The sequence below is a fragment of the Felis catus genome, chromosome A2 (genome assembly GCF_018350175.1).
Source record: "Felis catus isolate Fca126 chromosome A2, F.catus_Fca126_mat1.0, whole genome shotgun sequence".
Lineage (NCBI taxonomy): Eukaryota > Metazoa > Chordata > Mammalia > Carnivora > Felidae > Felis > Felis catus.
This window is the reverse complement of record NC_058369.1, coordinates 168987318-169003375: the sequence shown is the minus strand read 5'-3', so window position 1 is coordinate 169003375 and position 16058 is coordinate 168987318. Positions and strand designations below refer to the sequence as shown.

Here is a 16058-nt window from a genome sequence, read left to right as displayed (position 1 = left end):
CGTAGTAAAAATAAATTGTTATATTTAGGAAACAAACCCTAATGTTTCCAAGTGCCTGATTACTGTTCTCCATTGCATACTAATAAAGGAGTAAAGAGAGAAAATGGGTAGATTTGGGGTATGTGACTTCATTCTCATAACTCTTCAAATATATACTGTCTGTGTGAGAGAATAAAATTAAGCTCTTAGAAATATATAAACCAGTTTCTTGAAAATGAAAAATGTATAGTTAATTTTCAAACATGAAGTGACTTCTGAGTTTGTGTAGATGTTTGGTATTCCTGTCAGTTCTGTACTTAAGGGGAACTGTGACTTCACAGACTCCTTATAGTTTCTTATTATTGTTGGGTTTTTTTTCTTTTTATTTGAGAGAGAGAGAATGATCAGGGGAGGAGCAGAGAGAGAGAGGGAAACACAGAATCTGAAGCAGGCTCCAGGCTCTGAGCTGTCAGCACAGAGCTGGATGCCGGGCTCAAACTCATGAACTGTGAGATCATGACCTGAGCTGAAGTCAGATGCTTAACTGACTGAGCCACCAGGTGCCCCCTTTTTTTCTTTAATAGTAGAACAAAGCTGGGTTGATTCCACTTGGTATATAGAACATGTGCAATTAATTCAGTGCTACAATTACATATCTATCTTCTGGTCCATTTCAGTCAAAACATAAGCAGATAAATTTGAATAGTAGCATTTGATGTGAATTTAAAACCAAAAGCAGCCAGATTGTCTTAAATGTTTAGTGAAGGAGATGAGAAGACATGTTTCCTATTCTTGGACTCATTTTAATTTGCAAAATTGATGTAATTTATGCCAGAACCTCAAGTCTGAATCAAGATTATGACATAATTTATATGACTTTTCTTGAGCAGTTGAAGAAAGAATGTCTAAATGACTTTGGAATTTTATTGAAATATGTTTCAAGTCTTTGGAAAATATCCGTAGACCTGCATCTTCCCTGTAAGGCATTAAGTAAATCTCTTGACATTAGTATTTTGATGAAAGGATTTCTATCTAATTGTTCTCCTGGGTAGAAGGAACAAAGTGTTCGTGTTTAGATTCTACCATTGAATATTAGTCCTGGCTTAAATTTTCCTGTCATTATGTGCATGCACTGAAATTTAAAGCCTCCCTTCAGAAATAAATGGATGAATGAATAGTACATCCAACATGGCAGATATACTATGTGAAATTACAGAAGGCCTCATAGTAAAACTCATTCAAAGTATTTATTCTTTTAGAAATAAGAAATGAAGTGAATTAGAAATAAGAACTGGTTTTCAAATAATTTAGACAGCTTGATTATAGGAGATGTGCTGGGATAAACCTAGCTTTTTAGTTTTTATTTTAATGTTTCCTGGTCTACAAAAATAGGTAGTGGTCATTCATGTACTCTGCCATTACTTGAGCCAGAAGAGTCTCAAGACCATGGAGCTGAGGTTTGGTCCACGCTGTGGCTCTCCATTGGAGTTTCAGCCAGCCTGCCTTTGGTCAGCAGACAGTTCTTATTTCGAACTGTTGGAGTTTGAGACCACAGAGGAAAGCGACAAATATACCCTGATAGATTTGTGGTGAGCATATAAAGGAGCGGTCATAGTCACCACCTGTGGTCTCAGGTAAGCCCTGAAGGAATATTAGTGCTCCTTACAGTTCCTAGTGAAATTTCTCGCTAATGCAAAAAGCACCTAGGAGAGAATTCTGAAAATGTTTCTTGGTAGAAAAAGGCCTTTAAACAGGTGGATTTTCCAGCTCAGTTACTGTATTTTAATGTCTTTGTACTGTAGCATTCTTTTTGGTGTATCAAATCCACAGTAATTAAAGTCCACCTAAAGCTGACACAAACCACTGAGAAAAGTACAACTGTGGATTTATTGCATGAATTAGTTTGACTGCCTACTTTTTATGTGGACTAGAAATAGATAAACCGAGGTATTTTGTGCAATTTCTTTTTACCATCCAAATGAGAAATTTGACCCTACTCTTAACATTTTATTACAGGATTGACAGGTTCTGAGAGAAACATTCCCCTCTCTTGTTTTTAACCTTGAATACTTTCTTTGTAGAAGCAGCTATTAGGAGAAAGAATCCCAGTATCTCAGAAAAAAACGATTAAGATTTCTTGGCTCTAATTTTTCTGATCTGCATGCATACTGAGCCTCTGGGGAAGGTGGGAGAAGGGCAGATTAGAACTGGGGGGTTGTGGGGTGCCTGGGTGGCGCAGTCGGTTAAGCGTCCGACTTCAGCCAGGTCATGATCTCGCGGTCCGTGAGTTTGAGCCCCGCGTCAGGCTCTGGGCTGATGGCTCGGAGCCTGGAGCCTGTTTCCGATTCTGTGTCTCCCTCTCTCTCTGCCCCTCCCCCGTTCATGCTCTGTCTCTCTCTGTCCCAAAAATAAATAAAAAACGTTGAAAAAAATTAAAAAAAAAAAACTGGGGGGTTGTGAGGAAATATAGAGAGGTAGCTTTTATGATAACCCTTCTGGAAAATAGGTAAAGAAGTTTATAGAAAGATTGGAGGCACAAATTTATGTTGGTACCAATTTACATTTGAGTCATTTTCTCACTGATAAGTTCAGCAGCCAATCTGCCAGAATGCTCAGAACTCCTCACTGATATGTTTACCAAGAAGAGGTAATAAGAACCCTGCAAGATAGATGACTTAAAGTTGAAAATATTTGAAATCCTTTCATTTGGAAGTTTTCGTCCAATGTGAGTATTCAGTACTGTCTCTAATGCCTTTTTTCTCATCATAATTATATAGTATTTAGAAATTGTAGTGGTTTTCTTTTCTCCAGGTCCTCTCCACTTTATCTCGCAGGCCGTACACAGGTTATTGGCTGTGTCTGTCAGGATAGGGAAGCAGTGCATAGAGGGAATTGTAAATGTCCACTTGATCCAAGGTCAAGAGAGTGAGGACAGTTTCTGACACTCTGTCTTGCACTGGCGTCCCATACTTGTGCCTTCGTTGATAGCATTTCCAAATCCAAGTCATTCTGTACCTTGGAACCTTAGACTCCCTTTGGTTGATTTGTGTGCTAACCAGACTTTTTCTGGGTAATTTTAACTTGCTGCAAGATTCTTTCCATTTGTATTGATTTTAAGATTAATCAGTATGCAGACAAAACAATAGTGAACATTTGAAGATTTTTAGTTAGTGTCTCCCCAGCTCATGAACTCTTTGAACGCAGGTCAAGTCTGTTTAAGTAAATCTGTGGTGTAGTACTTCCAGGCAAAGGTATGTGCTGATTGCTTTAAAAGGTTTCCTGAAAACAGAGTTTCTCTTGTGATACAACGGATAAAGTACAGGTGTCTCATGTTTTCTTAGAACCTGTGGTTCTGCTCTAGTCTTGCCCCATTTGTTCCTGGTTTTTGAGATGTTAATTTTAGATAAGAAAATAAAACTCCTGCTTAGGTTTTTTCAATTTGTAGACGTCTGTAGAACTCATTGCGTGGTGTAGGAAGGTTGGTGTTTTTGGATTGTCCCTGCGTGGTGGTTCTTGCTCCATTGTGCTGGGTGGCTGGTGAGGTAGGCCTTGCTTGGGTTTGTGCTGGTTGGGACCTCCCCCAGGTTCCAAAGGCGCACTCTGAACAGCTGTACCAGGTGGACTAAACTCCTTTACGCTTTCCCGCAAATAGTGAAAGAATTCTTTCACTGGAACCAGTCACTGCCCTAAGTAAGAATTTGGTGAGTTTTTTTATGTTGGGTGTGTTTTTGCTGTTGGTTTTTGTTTGTTTGTTGAGATAGTGCCTAAAGGACTATGCAGAGATGAGGAAGCTCAAATCCTTCTTAGGATGAGAAAGAATGTGAATAAATGAGTTTGGTGAACTTAATTTGCCAGTTTACTATTTGAAGTTTAATGACATTTGGTTTCCAAAATCACTTTATTCATTTGTATTTTTTTTTTAATGTTTATTTAGAGAGAGAGAGCACTTGCACTAATTGGGGAGGGGCAGAGAGAGAGAGGGAGAGAGAGAATCATAAGCAGGCTCTGTGCAGAACCCAACACAGGCTCGATCTCACAAACTGTGAGATCTTGAAGGCTAAAATCAAGAGTCGATGCTTAAGTGAGCCACCCAGGTGCCCCCATTTATCTTTTGAATTTTACTTAAAAATACTAAGTCACGTTTCCAGTGTAATAGATATGTATCTTCATACTTTCCTAGGTATTGATTTTTATTCTAGACGTTTTTTTAATAAAGGAAGGAGTGAACAGCACATATACTTCATGTTTCAGTGTTGCTAATGCAAGTGGAATTTAAAAGGATTCCCCATACGCTGGTGTACTTTTGTGGAGTTGCAGGTACTCAGTCCTCTACGGGCATTGGATTGAGCAGTAAAGTCCCATACAAGTGCTAAGTATTAACGTTGTCTTCAAGGGGAGTGCTGTTTGAAGAAAAAAGACAGTCCTTTTATTTCACTTCAAGCATTAGCCCATATTATGTTTTTAATGTTCAAAAATGGGGAAAATGATTTGATTAGAAAACTTCAGGTGTGCTCCAGCCAGCTGCATCCCTTATGCTTCAGCCTGTGTAACGGGGAGGACTTTCCAACCTTCAAGTCTGGGTCTCTTCCCTCTGGCCTGTTCCCTTGCTTTTGAACAAATTAGTCATCCTCTGTGAGTCTATTTCATGGTCTGTTAGATGGAGCCACTCATTGTTCTAAGTGTGGTGAGGGTTAGACACGGTGGCTGTCTGTAGAGTTCCCGGCACACAATTAATGTTCTGTCTTTGTATATTTGGTTTAATTTTTTTTTAAGCAAAACAACTTTGGTAATATCAACATTATATTAGAATCTAAAATATGCCTTTGTTCTTTTTAAAGGTAAGATTAAAAAGATTTCTTGGGTAGTGTCAACTTTTAAATATAATCAAAACTTAAGTAATCATACAATGATTATTTCTAGTTTGTAGAGACAATATAAATAACAAATATGAAAACTTATTTTTTAATATATAAAGGAGATTTAAGGGCTTTTTTGTGCTTTTTTTTTTTTTTTAAGTTCAAAGGTAAGGTTTGAAACCAAATGATACATGTTCATGGGTTCCTCTGTGATTTAGGGATATGTTTTCTATTTTCTCTATATATCCCAGTTTTTATCTTCGATGTTTTTGCTACTTTAAATTCTGTTTGGTAGAACATAAGCAAATGTTTATGAATATGTATTAGTGAGAGGCAGATTTTGACTTAGTAAATAGAATTAAAATTTAGTAACAGACTTCCTTCAATTTTGATATTTTTTTTTGGCACTTTGAAATAATCCCTCATAAGTTAAAAACCTCAACAATTGAATGCCTTGGGATGACTCTACTACAAGGAGACGGCTTGACGTTCAGCGCCAGCCAGCTCACTGGTATTGAGGGCTTATTTGTGCGGCTGTTTCTCTGCCTACTGTTTCTGATAATTCCAGAATACGTTGTGGGCACTGCAAAAGTGTTTCCTCGAATGCTAATCTTCCATCATTTCTCTCCTGACCATTCCAGCGTTGACCCACTCATTGCCTGTAGAATAAAATCAACACTCCTTTGCATGGCATAGAAAATATTTCAGGCTGTTCCTGACCTGGTTTTTAGCTTCAGCATTTACCATTCTGTCCATCTTCAAATCCAGCCAGAGTAAATCGTGTATGCCATTATTTTTGCTTAGACTAGGCTCTTCTTTGCATAGCAAACCCCAAGTAATTTTTCCAAACCCATGTCACATCCTGTGTTCTTCCCATATCTCTGGTGGACTCTTCCAGGCAGCATCAGATCCTCCCCTGGCCCCCAGATCTTCTCTCACGGACTGGTGGTCACACCTTTCCCCACCAGTGCACTCCACCAGCTGTGAGCTTCCCAAGGACAGTCATATGTCTAAGTCTGTGTCGTATCCCTAGCTCAGGCCAGAGCCAGAAGTAACTGCTCAAAAACCGGCTGCTTCATTCAACCTCTTCTTCAACGAGAACAGTCTATACACGTGCAAGTACATTAAAGACTAGCACAGGGACAGAAATGCAGTAACAAAACCAGAATTCACACCAGTCAACCTGTCTTTCTGTCCTGGTGCATGATGGTGAGTAGAGAAGCTTTATTATTACATAAATGTAAATTCTGTAGGCAATTTGTGGGACTGGTGTGTGTTTGCAAGAAAGAAACAATAGCTTTATAGCATTACTCTGGCTTTAAGTGTGACAGAATGAATAGGAATTTGCTAGCACATTGGCAGACCTAATTTGAGAAATACCAGTGAACTTAGAGAAATCAAACAATGTTAGAAAAGGCACATGTTTTCATTTTGGAACTTTTTTTTTTTTTTTTTTTTTTTTTTTTTTTTTTTTTTTTTTGCAGAAGTCATTTATCCCATTTAATCAACTGCTTAGAAATGGGATTGCTGGGTCACAAGGGTAAATATACGTATATGAAATTTTATCATTACTACTTAAGTGTCGTGGCCCTTTCATGCAAATATTAAATAGAAACAGTCTTTAAATTGCTCGCTTCTTAGTTTTAGAAATAGTGGGTCTGGTAATCGTGTTTTATTGTGAATTGCTATCATGCTTGTTGAACTTTGCTGTCAGCTGTTTCAGGACTTGTACTGTATTTGATCTCTAGAGTCTAGATGAGTCGGTCACTATTAAACACACAGTTTTCTACTTCTGACTTAGTACTTCATACAGTTTTTTTAAAGTTTATTTTGAGAGAGGGCGCATGCAGACGCATGCACAAGTTGGGGTGGGTCAGAGAGAGAGAGGGAGCTTGGTTCACACACTGCAAGATCGTGACCTGAGCTGAAATCAAGAGTCAGATGCTCCCCCAACTAAGCCACCCAGGTGCCCCAGTACTTCATACAATTTAAGGCATATAATCTGAGGTTTAGGCTTTACTCTTTGATTGGAGTATGTCCTGCTGAGAATTTAGTAGACTGTGGATTAACTGTCTTCATAGCACTTTCAACATCCTTTAGTAATAAAGTAGTCAGGAGCAGGGGCAGACAAATCTGGTTTTTTATCCCCAGTCAGTAGCTATCCTGTATATTGGGGAAGTTAATGGTTCCTGTGTGTAGATTGTTGTAAGAATGAACTCAGGTAACGTACGTTGATAGCTTAGCACAGAACCTGCCACGCACACAGCAGCACATGATACTGCCCTGGCAGTTACTTTGAGTGTACTTGGGTTTGAGTGAAGAGTGATGGTGCCCTCACAGATTTCCTGGAAACCCAGGTGGAGGGAGATTTGTTACCTCAGCCATCCAAGGACCAGGTCTTCAACACCTGCCTTCCTTCACCTGCTCCTCTGAACCTTTTATATGAAAGGCTTTGAAGGGAGCTTGTTCTTATCGACCACCTCATTCTATGATCTTAACCTTCTTGGTTTTGTGGACTCTGAAAATCTGGTAGTGTGGCCTGCAGATTTGCATGCACTCAGCCTTGTGCATGTGGACTCCCAGACAAGGCCCTCATCTTTGAAGTGGGTAGAAAATCTAGATTAGCCGAAGCTTTCTCTGTGTGAGGCATTGTACTTAGGATACCTGTTTATGGGGTTTCAGAACTTAGCACAAATTCAGTTTTTCAAAGAAACTAAGGAATCGTAAAAAAAAAAAAAAAAGTAAGAATCACTATAAACACATTTTACCCCTGAGGAGTAGTAGGAAAACCTTTGCACTAAACTGCAGAGAAACCGTTTCTCTGAGATTTGTAGGCTTTGTAAGGGGACTCTCTACCAGTTAGCACAAAGGAACTGGCTGCCTACCGCCTGCTCACGGAAAAAGGCCGCGGCCCATCTGGCCCAGGTGTGTCTGGCAGGACCTGACGTCTGTGTCTTGGTTACTGAGGAACATGGGCCGTCTGTGCATAGAGGTGCTGGTGCCAGCCTGTCACGAGCCTGCCATGTTCTCGGTAGGGTGGGCGCTCCAACGTGTGTTGTGGGTGCTGATTGTCGGCATCACAGCCTAAGACCACAACAGATAAGGGCCTTGTTTTCACAGATGGAGTTGCGGTTATTTACTGGAGATGAGGTATAAATGAACAGTTTGTGTTGTCACTTCGTAAAATTCGGGAGCAAAGAAAAGATCTGAAAACAGGTAAAAGGAATGCTTAAGTAGCAGATTAAATTCATCTTGCTGTAATGTTTTCAAAGGACACTTGACATTGGGAATATTTCTTTATGAAGCAGAGCAGCAGTTCAAGCTTCGTAGAACTGATGCCATGGGCCGCCTGTGTATACGGCCCTCTCATTGACATCGTAGCATCCCCCAGTCTCGCTGTCACCTATAAGCCCACGTGGTCCTAAGGATCGTCTTGTCGTGGATAGTTATTTCTATTGAGTGTGGAATGATAAAGAATTTTAAAGTAATTCCAACACTACGTTGAGGTTTTACACTTCACATAACATTTTACATGAAAGTACAGCCCAAAGAACTTACACTAATTTCAGTAATTTTCTAAATAGAAACAGATGTCTCTGGAAAGCAAAACAGGATTTGAGGCAAGTCTTTGATCTGCTGTTTGATAAACGTGTAGGAGTTTATGGTCTCGAGTGAGGTAATTGAAACGCGGCTCCTGTGTGTGAGTCCTTAGCTCTGGTAGCCCCACGCAGTTTAGCTGGGAAACCAGGCCAAGCCTCCCTGGGAAGCGGGCGGAGGCAGTCACAGCATCTCTAGAAGAGGCAGGCCTGCGGAGGGTGTTGTTGATGGTGTCGTTTACTTAGAAATGTAGAAGGAGGAACACATCTACAGTGAAGTAGTTCTGGCTGTCCCCAAATAGGTGCTCGGCACATGCTTTTCGGTCCTTTCTGTCACCAGTGTGGCTGGTTGGATTCAGCGGGGAAGGGCAGAAGGGAAGGCAGCCTCACAAGAAATTGCTACGTTGGACCACAGCTGAAGACCTGCCTGAAGGCCTGGTACTCTGGAGTGGCAGCCACCTGTTGCATTCCTGGTCTACTTTGCTATAATGTGAAGAAATGGCAGAATACAGCCTGCGGATGAGTTACACGTGTTCCGTAGTCCCAGTCTAGCAAGCCTTGCAACCCTCCCCAGCCAGCCCCAAATGTCTTAGTTCTTGGCGGAAAGTATAGTCCCTTTGGTACTACAGTTCCACTCGGGTCAGATAGGCCTCTCCAGGCAACATGTCGTCTGGATTTAAGCAGCCTTTGCCAACACTTCTCTTTGCCAAATCTCTCTTCTTGAGCATTGTCCTTTTTCTTAATTCTGGAAAGTTGCCATCCCTTCGGTTTGGTCCCAGAATGGATTCAAGCTGACTGATGTAGAAAATGTTGTTTCAGTTCCTTCTAGCCCACCATCATGGTCCAGGCACATTGAATCTGTGGTGAGAAGGAGTGGGCAGCCCCGGCCTGTGGACACAGAGGAACAGGGAGAACCTGCCATGGCCTCTCCTGTGGAACAGTGTGGCGGGGACAGTGCAGTGACCATGGCCTCCAAGCAGGACCCAGTTGCTGCTGGGCCCCATTCAGTGATGTATTCCTCAGGGCCAGGCACGACAGGTGGGGCTGGTTCTCAGAGAACCGTGTTCTTGGGAATCTTCCCCCCTGTCACTCACAACCAGAACATTCCCTGACCAGCTCCTCTCAGCCATAGCGTGGGGTACAGGGTTTGTGTTTCACTGACTGCCGCGCCTGTCTTCTTTAGGAAAGTGAGCGTGGCAGTTCCAGAAATCAGAATATTTCTCTGACCACATCTCAGTCACCCTTATAAAGCTGCCTGTGACCCATTGTACATCTAACCCAAAAATACCATTTTCAGAGTGTTAGTATGGTCTGTATGCTGTTCTTTCTTTGAGGGAGTGAGTACATAGCATTTCTCAGAGGAGAACTCCCTACCAAAACAGCTTTAGCCTTCCTTTGCAAGGGGGTTTTATTTTAATGGCAAAGAAAATACTTTTCCACCTTTTTTCTAAATAGGTTTATTTCTGTCTCTGCAAGTGCTCATTCTCTCCAGTATACAGGCCCTACTCGTGGAGGACTGTAATCAGCATTCATTTGGGAGATAGTGTGAGAGGAGCCAAATGAGGAAACGCATCTGCCGGCTGGTTTGGGCCAAAAGAGGAAGGCAGGAGGGAGAGGTGGGTTCTCGAAGGCTGGGAGTCTGGATGTCTGGAGGACTGATGGCAGTGCCGGCGATGGCAGGGAGAAGCCCGTGTCTTACAGAGGAGATCGCATGGAATTGCTCCCTGATGTTCCGGACTCCAGTGCACTCTCCGTGGGGCCTCACAGATTCAAAGAAGGGACTGTAGCCTTGGTGGTCATTAGACTTTTCTGCCTCAAAGTGTTGTTGGGATGTAAAGAGCTGGAGTGTCACACATTTCAGTGTCTCCTCAGAAGCCGTTGTGCGCGCTTCAGAGCAGGGCGTTGTAAAGACGCATTACGTGAACAGTAGGCGAACAATAAGAGTGTTCAGTAGCCTGTGTGACGTTTTATAAACAGTTGGGAGTCAATAAGTCATGTGTGTGTGTGTTTCTCTTAGGTTCATTTTCCAGACACTGAGAGAGCAGAATGGCTAAATAAGGTAAGAGTAGAATATACCGAATACCAGATTGTCCGTGGGATTAGAGGGTGAGGGGCCATCTTTCCCTTTTTGGGAATTTGGATGTTGACGATGTGTGAGCTCATTTGGACTTGGTTGGCTTCCGCTTCCCCCAAAATTGAGTCATAACTGATACATTCCTAAATAGTGAAAACTGTGTCTTTAACATGAAAAAATTAGTGATATATTCATAGTTGTGTATTTGGCCTGTGTCTACTTTCCTGATTAGCTAGTGCTCGGGTCTATTTCATAATAATTACAGGCAACATTTTTGAAAATATTAAGAAAAGGGAAATAATTCTCAAGAAATTTAATAATAGATTAATAATCATTTTAAAAGTTATTTTTAAAGATCACATACTTTGAAGTAGATCTCCTTTATCCCTATATTTTATATATCCTTAGAACTATAGAGTAAAAACTAATGTAGATTAATGATTCTTTTATAGCACCAAAAGTTAGTCCATCATTAAAGAAAACTCTTTAATGTTTTATTAAGCCCTATACGGTTTTACTTTTTTAGCAATAAGTTGAAACCACAGGGTTTTTTGATTTTTTTTTTTTTTTAGCAATTTTAAATGTGCTGGTATGCTTAAATGGAATGCTTAACCAGAATAATTCCTGAGACATATTAGTTGGTCAGTAGTTTATTGTTGTACATTTTTGAAGTTCAGATCATGTTGATTTTGCATACCAAAAGGAGAAACCCCCTTTTAATTTTCAAAAATGCTGGTAAACTGTAGGGGTGTAATTTTTCATGATGACTTAAGTACATTATTATTTATGTGTTATAGCATCTTGTTTGATACGAGTTCTTTCTTCTTTACAGACTGTAAAACACATGTGGCCTTTTATTTGCCAGTTTATAGAGAAGTTGTTTCGAGAAACCATAGAGCCAGCTGTTCGAGGAGCAAACACCCACCTCAGCACCTTTAGTTTCACAAAAGTTGATGTGGGTCAGCAGGTCAGTTTCTTCTTAAGTATTCTTACTTGTGCTATGAACACTTAAAAAAAATTTTTTTTTAAGTTTATTTATTTATTTTGAAAGTGAGGGCAAGCACAAGCCGGGGAAGGTCAGAGAAGGAGGAGAGACAGAATCCCAAGCAGTCTCTGCAACATCAGTGCAGAGCCCGACGCAGAGCTCAAACCCACGAACCATGAGATCACGACCTGAACTGAGATCAAGAGTCCCACACTTAACCGACTCTGCCACCCAGGCCCCCCCACATTGCTGTGAAAACTTTTAAAAATATATTAAGCTACTTCCAATTATTTTCTAGAGAAAATTGCTCTAGAAAGCAACCTGGGGAAGTTCTGGAAGGGTGTCTCTGCAGCTCCTCCCAGGTCTGCCTCCCATGGGATGCCCTCCCTTGTCTTTTGTGAGGTCCTCACTTGCCCTCATTCTTCCACTGTGGTCTTTGGCCAGTTCAGTTTCCTTGGTTGGTTTCTCTCAGTTCCAGCGCTTCTTTCTACCTCGCATCCTTCTGTCAGAATTACCTTTGCACAGTTTTTCACAATTTATCTAGTTGGAAAGGGAGTTTGATATATGAGTTCATACTAAAAGTTTAATAATCGACAATAAGCTTAACATGTTTACCCCCTCAAGATCTTTAAAAACAACGATTAAGGACTCCCAACACCAGGCTTGTAGAATCACATTAATTATATTGATGCAGGGAAAGAAAAATTTTGTTACTGGAATCATACAAAGAAAAACTCCTAATTCCTAGTATTACTTCTGGTGAAAGCCTCAAGACAACAGGTAAATTAGTTGCTCATGGCAGGCTTCCTTTTTATTTTTGTAAGTCAGTGTTTACAATGATTAGTAACAGTTCAATGTAACATTTTTTTAATTGAGGTGTAGTTGACATATAACTTTCCTGTTGTACTTCCCAAGGTAACATTGTTTTATATGCCTAACGAAAATTCAGAATTCAGTAATATTTTTAAACACACACACACACACACACACACACACACACACACACACACGGCGTACACACATTTGGAGCACATACAGTAGAGCCAGAGAGCACAGTGTCACCGTATGCTGCAGGTCAGATGTCTGTGCTTCAGCCCCTCAGGGATTTGATAAATGTGGCCAAGGAGTGTCTGACCTGGTGACCTGGTGGCTGCGTTGTGTTTATCAGTGCCCCCAGGCTCATCCCCATCCTGTACTCCCAGGCCGTCAGTCACCTTCCTCCATCAGACGTGATTTTCTGCCTACAGAAAACTCTCCATCTTACCTGCTGTTACTCAGCATCTGGGGTCTCCACTGCAGGCGACTGTGTTGTGCTGGGCTGTTTTTCCTCTTTGGCTGTGAGGTCTCCAAATAGGTTACAAGCCTGGGGTCTGCTCAGTCCTGTTGTTCGAGCGCACACATGCCTGCACAGGACACCTTTATAACACTTCCCTTCAGTATTTACTTTACCTTCTCTGACCTGAAAGGATCACAGCAGATAGGAAAGCACGATTACATGGTCGAGTGCCGTGTGAACTTGAAGCAGGGATCGGGATCGCACACTTTTTCGTAAAGGGCCATTGAGGCATATTCTCCCCGCCCCCCCCCCAACTTCTTTTATAACCCTTTAAAAATGTAAAAACCTTTCTTAGCCACAGGCTAAATTTAACTTGCAGGCCCTGGTTTCCAGTCCCCTGATGTCAGATAATACGCCTGTGTTTGTGGAGAGTTAGAATTCTGATCCCAGCTGAGTTTGTTTTAGGGAGAATTATGTTCATTTTCTATTACACGCACTTTAAATCTGATTGTGAGATTATTATCCAACGCAGACCTCTAAACTAAGGGAATCTTACCTGATGCGGACATTTAAGCTAAGGATCCTAAGCCACCTATACCCCATTTTCACTCATCAGCATAGCGGGTTGAACCATGTTCTTTGTAATTCAACAGTCTGTACATGTTTGAGCTAGTATCATTGGGGGAAAGGCCAGGAACCCAAGATAGTAGGAAGTGTAGGAAAGACTTAGAGTTTAATCCTGTAGCCAGTTGAGGGGTGAGATGTTAGGGCACCTAAGCTGCTTCAGTAAGCGTAGTACTCTTAAAGTATTTCTTCAGCTTGAGTGTTTGATGCCCAAATGGGAGATTGAGAACTTTCCTAGAAGTGATCTCAATGTGATAAAATGGGAGAAGGTTTGGAAGTGGTGTTACAGCTGGGCCCTTGAAATATGACATTTATTATAATCTGCCTTTTCTTTTTACAGTCATGTGATTCTGTCTCTGTCTCAGGTAATAGGTGTTAAAATTATACCTACAGCCAGTATTTTTTATTTACTCAAAAGCTCCATTGTGGTGAAAATCGTAAGAAATGAAAAATTATAAGACATGAAGAAAAAACAGAAAGGAAGTTACGTTTCAAACCATGTAAGGACAGAGTAGAGGGAAAGGATCAAAGTAAACTGGGAGAAACAAGGGGCCGTGGGGCTTGACTAAGCACTCACTGTGTGCCAGGCGCATTTCCTTACGTCCTTCGATTTTGCGGTAACCTCGTTAGATAGATGCCGCTAGGACCCATACTTCACAGATGAGGACACGGAAGAACGGAAGCTACATAAGTTGCCCAAAGTGAAACATTGAGTACACTGTGAAAGCAGAACTGTAATTCCTGTAGCGTGGGGCTAAGCTTGTTCTCATCTCTCTGCCATTTGGGTTTATTTTTCACCCTGCCTGCATTTTAAAACAAGCTGCCTCTTGTTTCAGCCACTCAGGATCAATGGTGTGAAGGTGTACACTGAAAATGTGGACAAAAGGCAAATTATTTTGGACCTTCAAATTAGGTAAGTTTTTATCTGTGTCATAGTTAATGACATATAATGTTACTTAGCTAGACCCATGAAGTGGAGGCTATAATGAGCACTCTTCTTACCTGCTGTTTGGTGGATTTTTTTGTTTTGTTTTGTTTATTTTTGAGGGAGAGACAGAGTGTGAGCGGGGGAGGGGCAGAGAGAGAGGGAGACACAGAATCCGAAACAGGATCCAGGCTCTGAGCTGTTGACACAGAGCCCGACGCGGGGCTCAAACTCACAAACCCTGAGATCATGACCTGAGCCGAAGTCGGAAGCTTAATCGACTGAGCCACCCAGGCATCCCCGGTGGATTTTGACTAAACTGTTAAAGACCCACATTTATTTATTTTCTGCATCTTAATTCCTAATAGCCTAGATAATTGCCAATTGTAAGTATGTTAAACTTTAAAAAATTGAACACACTACAAGAAAACTACAGACCCATATCCTTTATGAACGTTGATGCCAAAATCTTCAACAAAATACCAGCAAAGTGAATTCACCAACATATTAAAAGAATTATACACTGTGACCAAGTGGAATTTATTTCCAGGGTGCAAGGATGGTTCAACATATGAAAATGAACCAAGCACCGCATTAACAGAATGAATGACCATCTCTGTTGATGTAGAAGAAGCATTTGACAAAATTCCATATTCTTTCATAATAAAAACACTCAACAAACTGAGAACAGAAGAAAACCACTTCAGTGTAATAAAAGGCATATGTGAGAACCCAACAGCAAACATCATCCTCAGTGGTGCAAGACCAAGCTTCTCTTCCAAGACCAGGAGCAGGTGCGTCCACATTTACCACTTCGTGGCACTGGAAGTCCTATCCAGAGCCACTAGGTAAGAAGAAAAAGAAAAGGCATCCAGGTTGGAATGGAAGAAGTAAAATTGTCTCTGTTCACAGGTGATACGGTCTTTCATGTAGAAAACCCTAAGGATTCACAAAAAAACCTCTTTAGAATTAGTAAACAAATTTAGCAAAGTAGCAGAATATAAAGTCTGCACACACAAATCGGTTACATTCTATACACTAACCATGCACAATCCAAAAAAATCAAGAGAAAAATCTCATTTACACTAGAATCAAAAAGAATACTTAGGAATAACCTGACAAGGTAAAAGACTTGTACAACGAAAACTACGAAACATTGCTGTGAGAAATTACAGAAAACATTAAGTAAATGGAAGCAGCCCATGTTCTTCATTTGGGAAACTTAATATTATTAAAAATCAACACTAAAAGCAATCTGTAGAATTAGTGCCGTCCGTATAATCACATATCTGATAAGTGATTGAGATCTAGAATATATAAAGAACTTCTAAAATTCAACAATAGCAAAAACAACCCAATTCAAAAGTGGACAGAGGTCTTGAATAGACATTTCTCCAAAGAAGATATACAAATGGACAATAAACACGTGAAAAGATGTTCCCCTCATTGATAATCAGGGAAATGCAAATCAAAACAGTGAGATACTACCTCACACCCATTAGGATGGCTGCTATCAAACAACAGAAGACAGCAAGTGTTGGCGAGGATGTGGAGAAATGGGACCCCTTGTGCACTGTTGGTGGGAACGTAAAATGGTGAATTGCTGTTGAAACAGAATAGCTATTCCTCAAAAATTAAACATAAAATTACCATAAGACCCAGCAATTCCACTTCTGGGTCTATACCCCAAAAAAATTGAAAACAAGGTTTCAAAGAGTATTTGTACACCCACGTTCACACCAG

At 40.8% G+C, this 16058-nt stretch overlaps 1 protein-coding gene across 4 annotated transcripts in view; it reads left to right on the top strand.

Annotated features, from left to right (window-relative positions):
* Nucleotides 1–16058, top strand: part of ESYT2 (extended synaptotagmin 2) — an 82075-nt gene that overhangs the window by 17554 nt on the left and 48463 nt on the right. For 3 of the 4 annotated variants that reach the window (XM_023250835.2, XM_023250834.2, XM_023250836.2), the window contains exons 2-4: nt 10449–10490; nt 11338–11472; nt 14227–14303. In XM_023250835.2, the coding sequence (XP_023106603.2) occupies nt 10449–10490; nt 11338–11472; nt 14227–14303 (254 nt within the window). Of the gene's footprint in view, nt 1–8123; nt 10048–10448; nt 10491–11337; nt 11473–14226; nt 14304–16058 lie in introns of those variants that run through there. The other variant, XM_045053093.1, reaches the window with a different exon arrangement.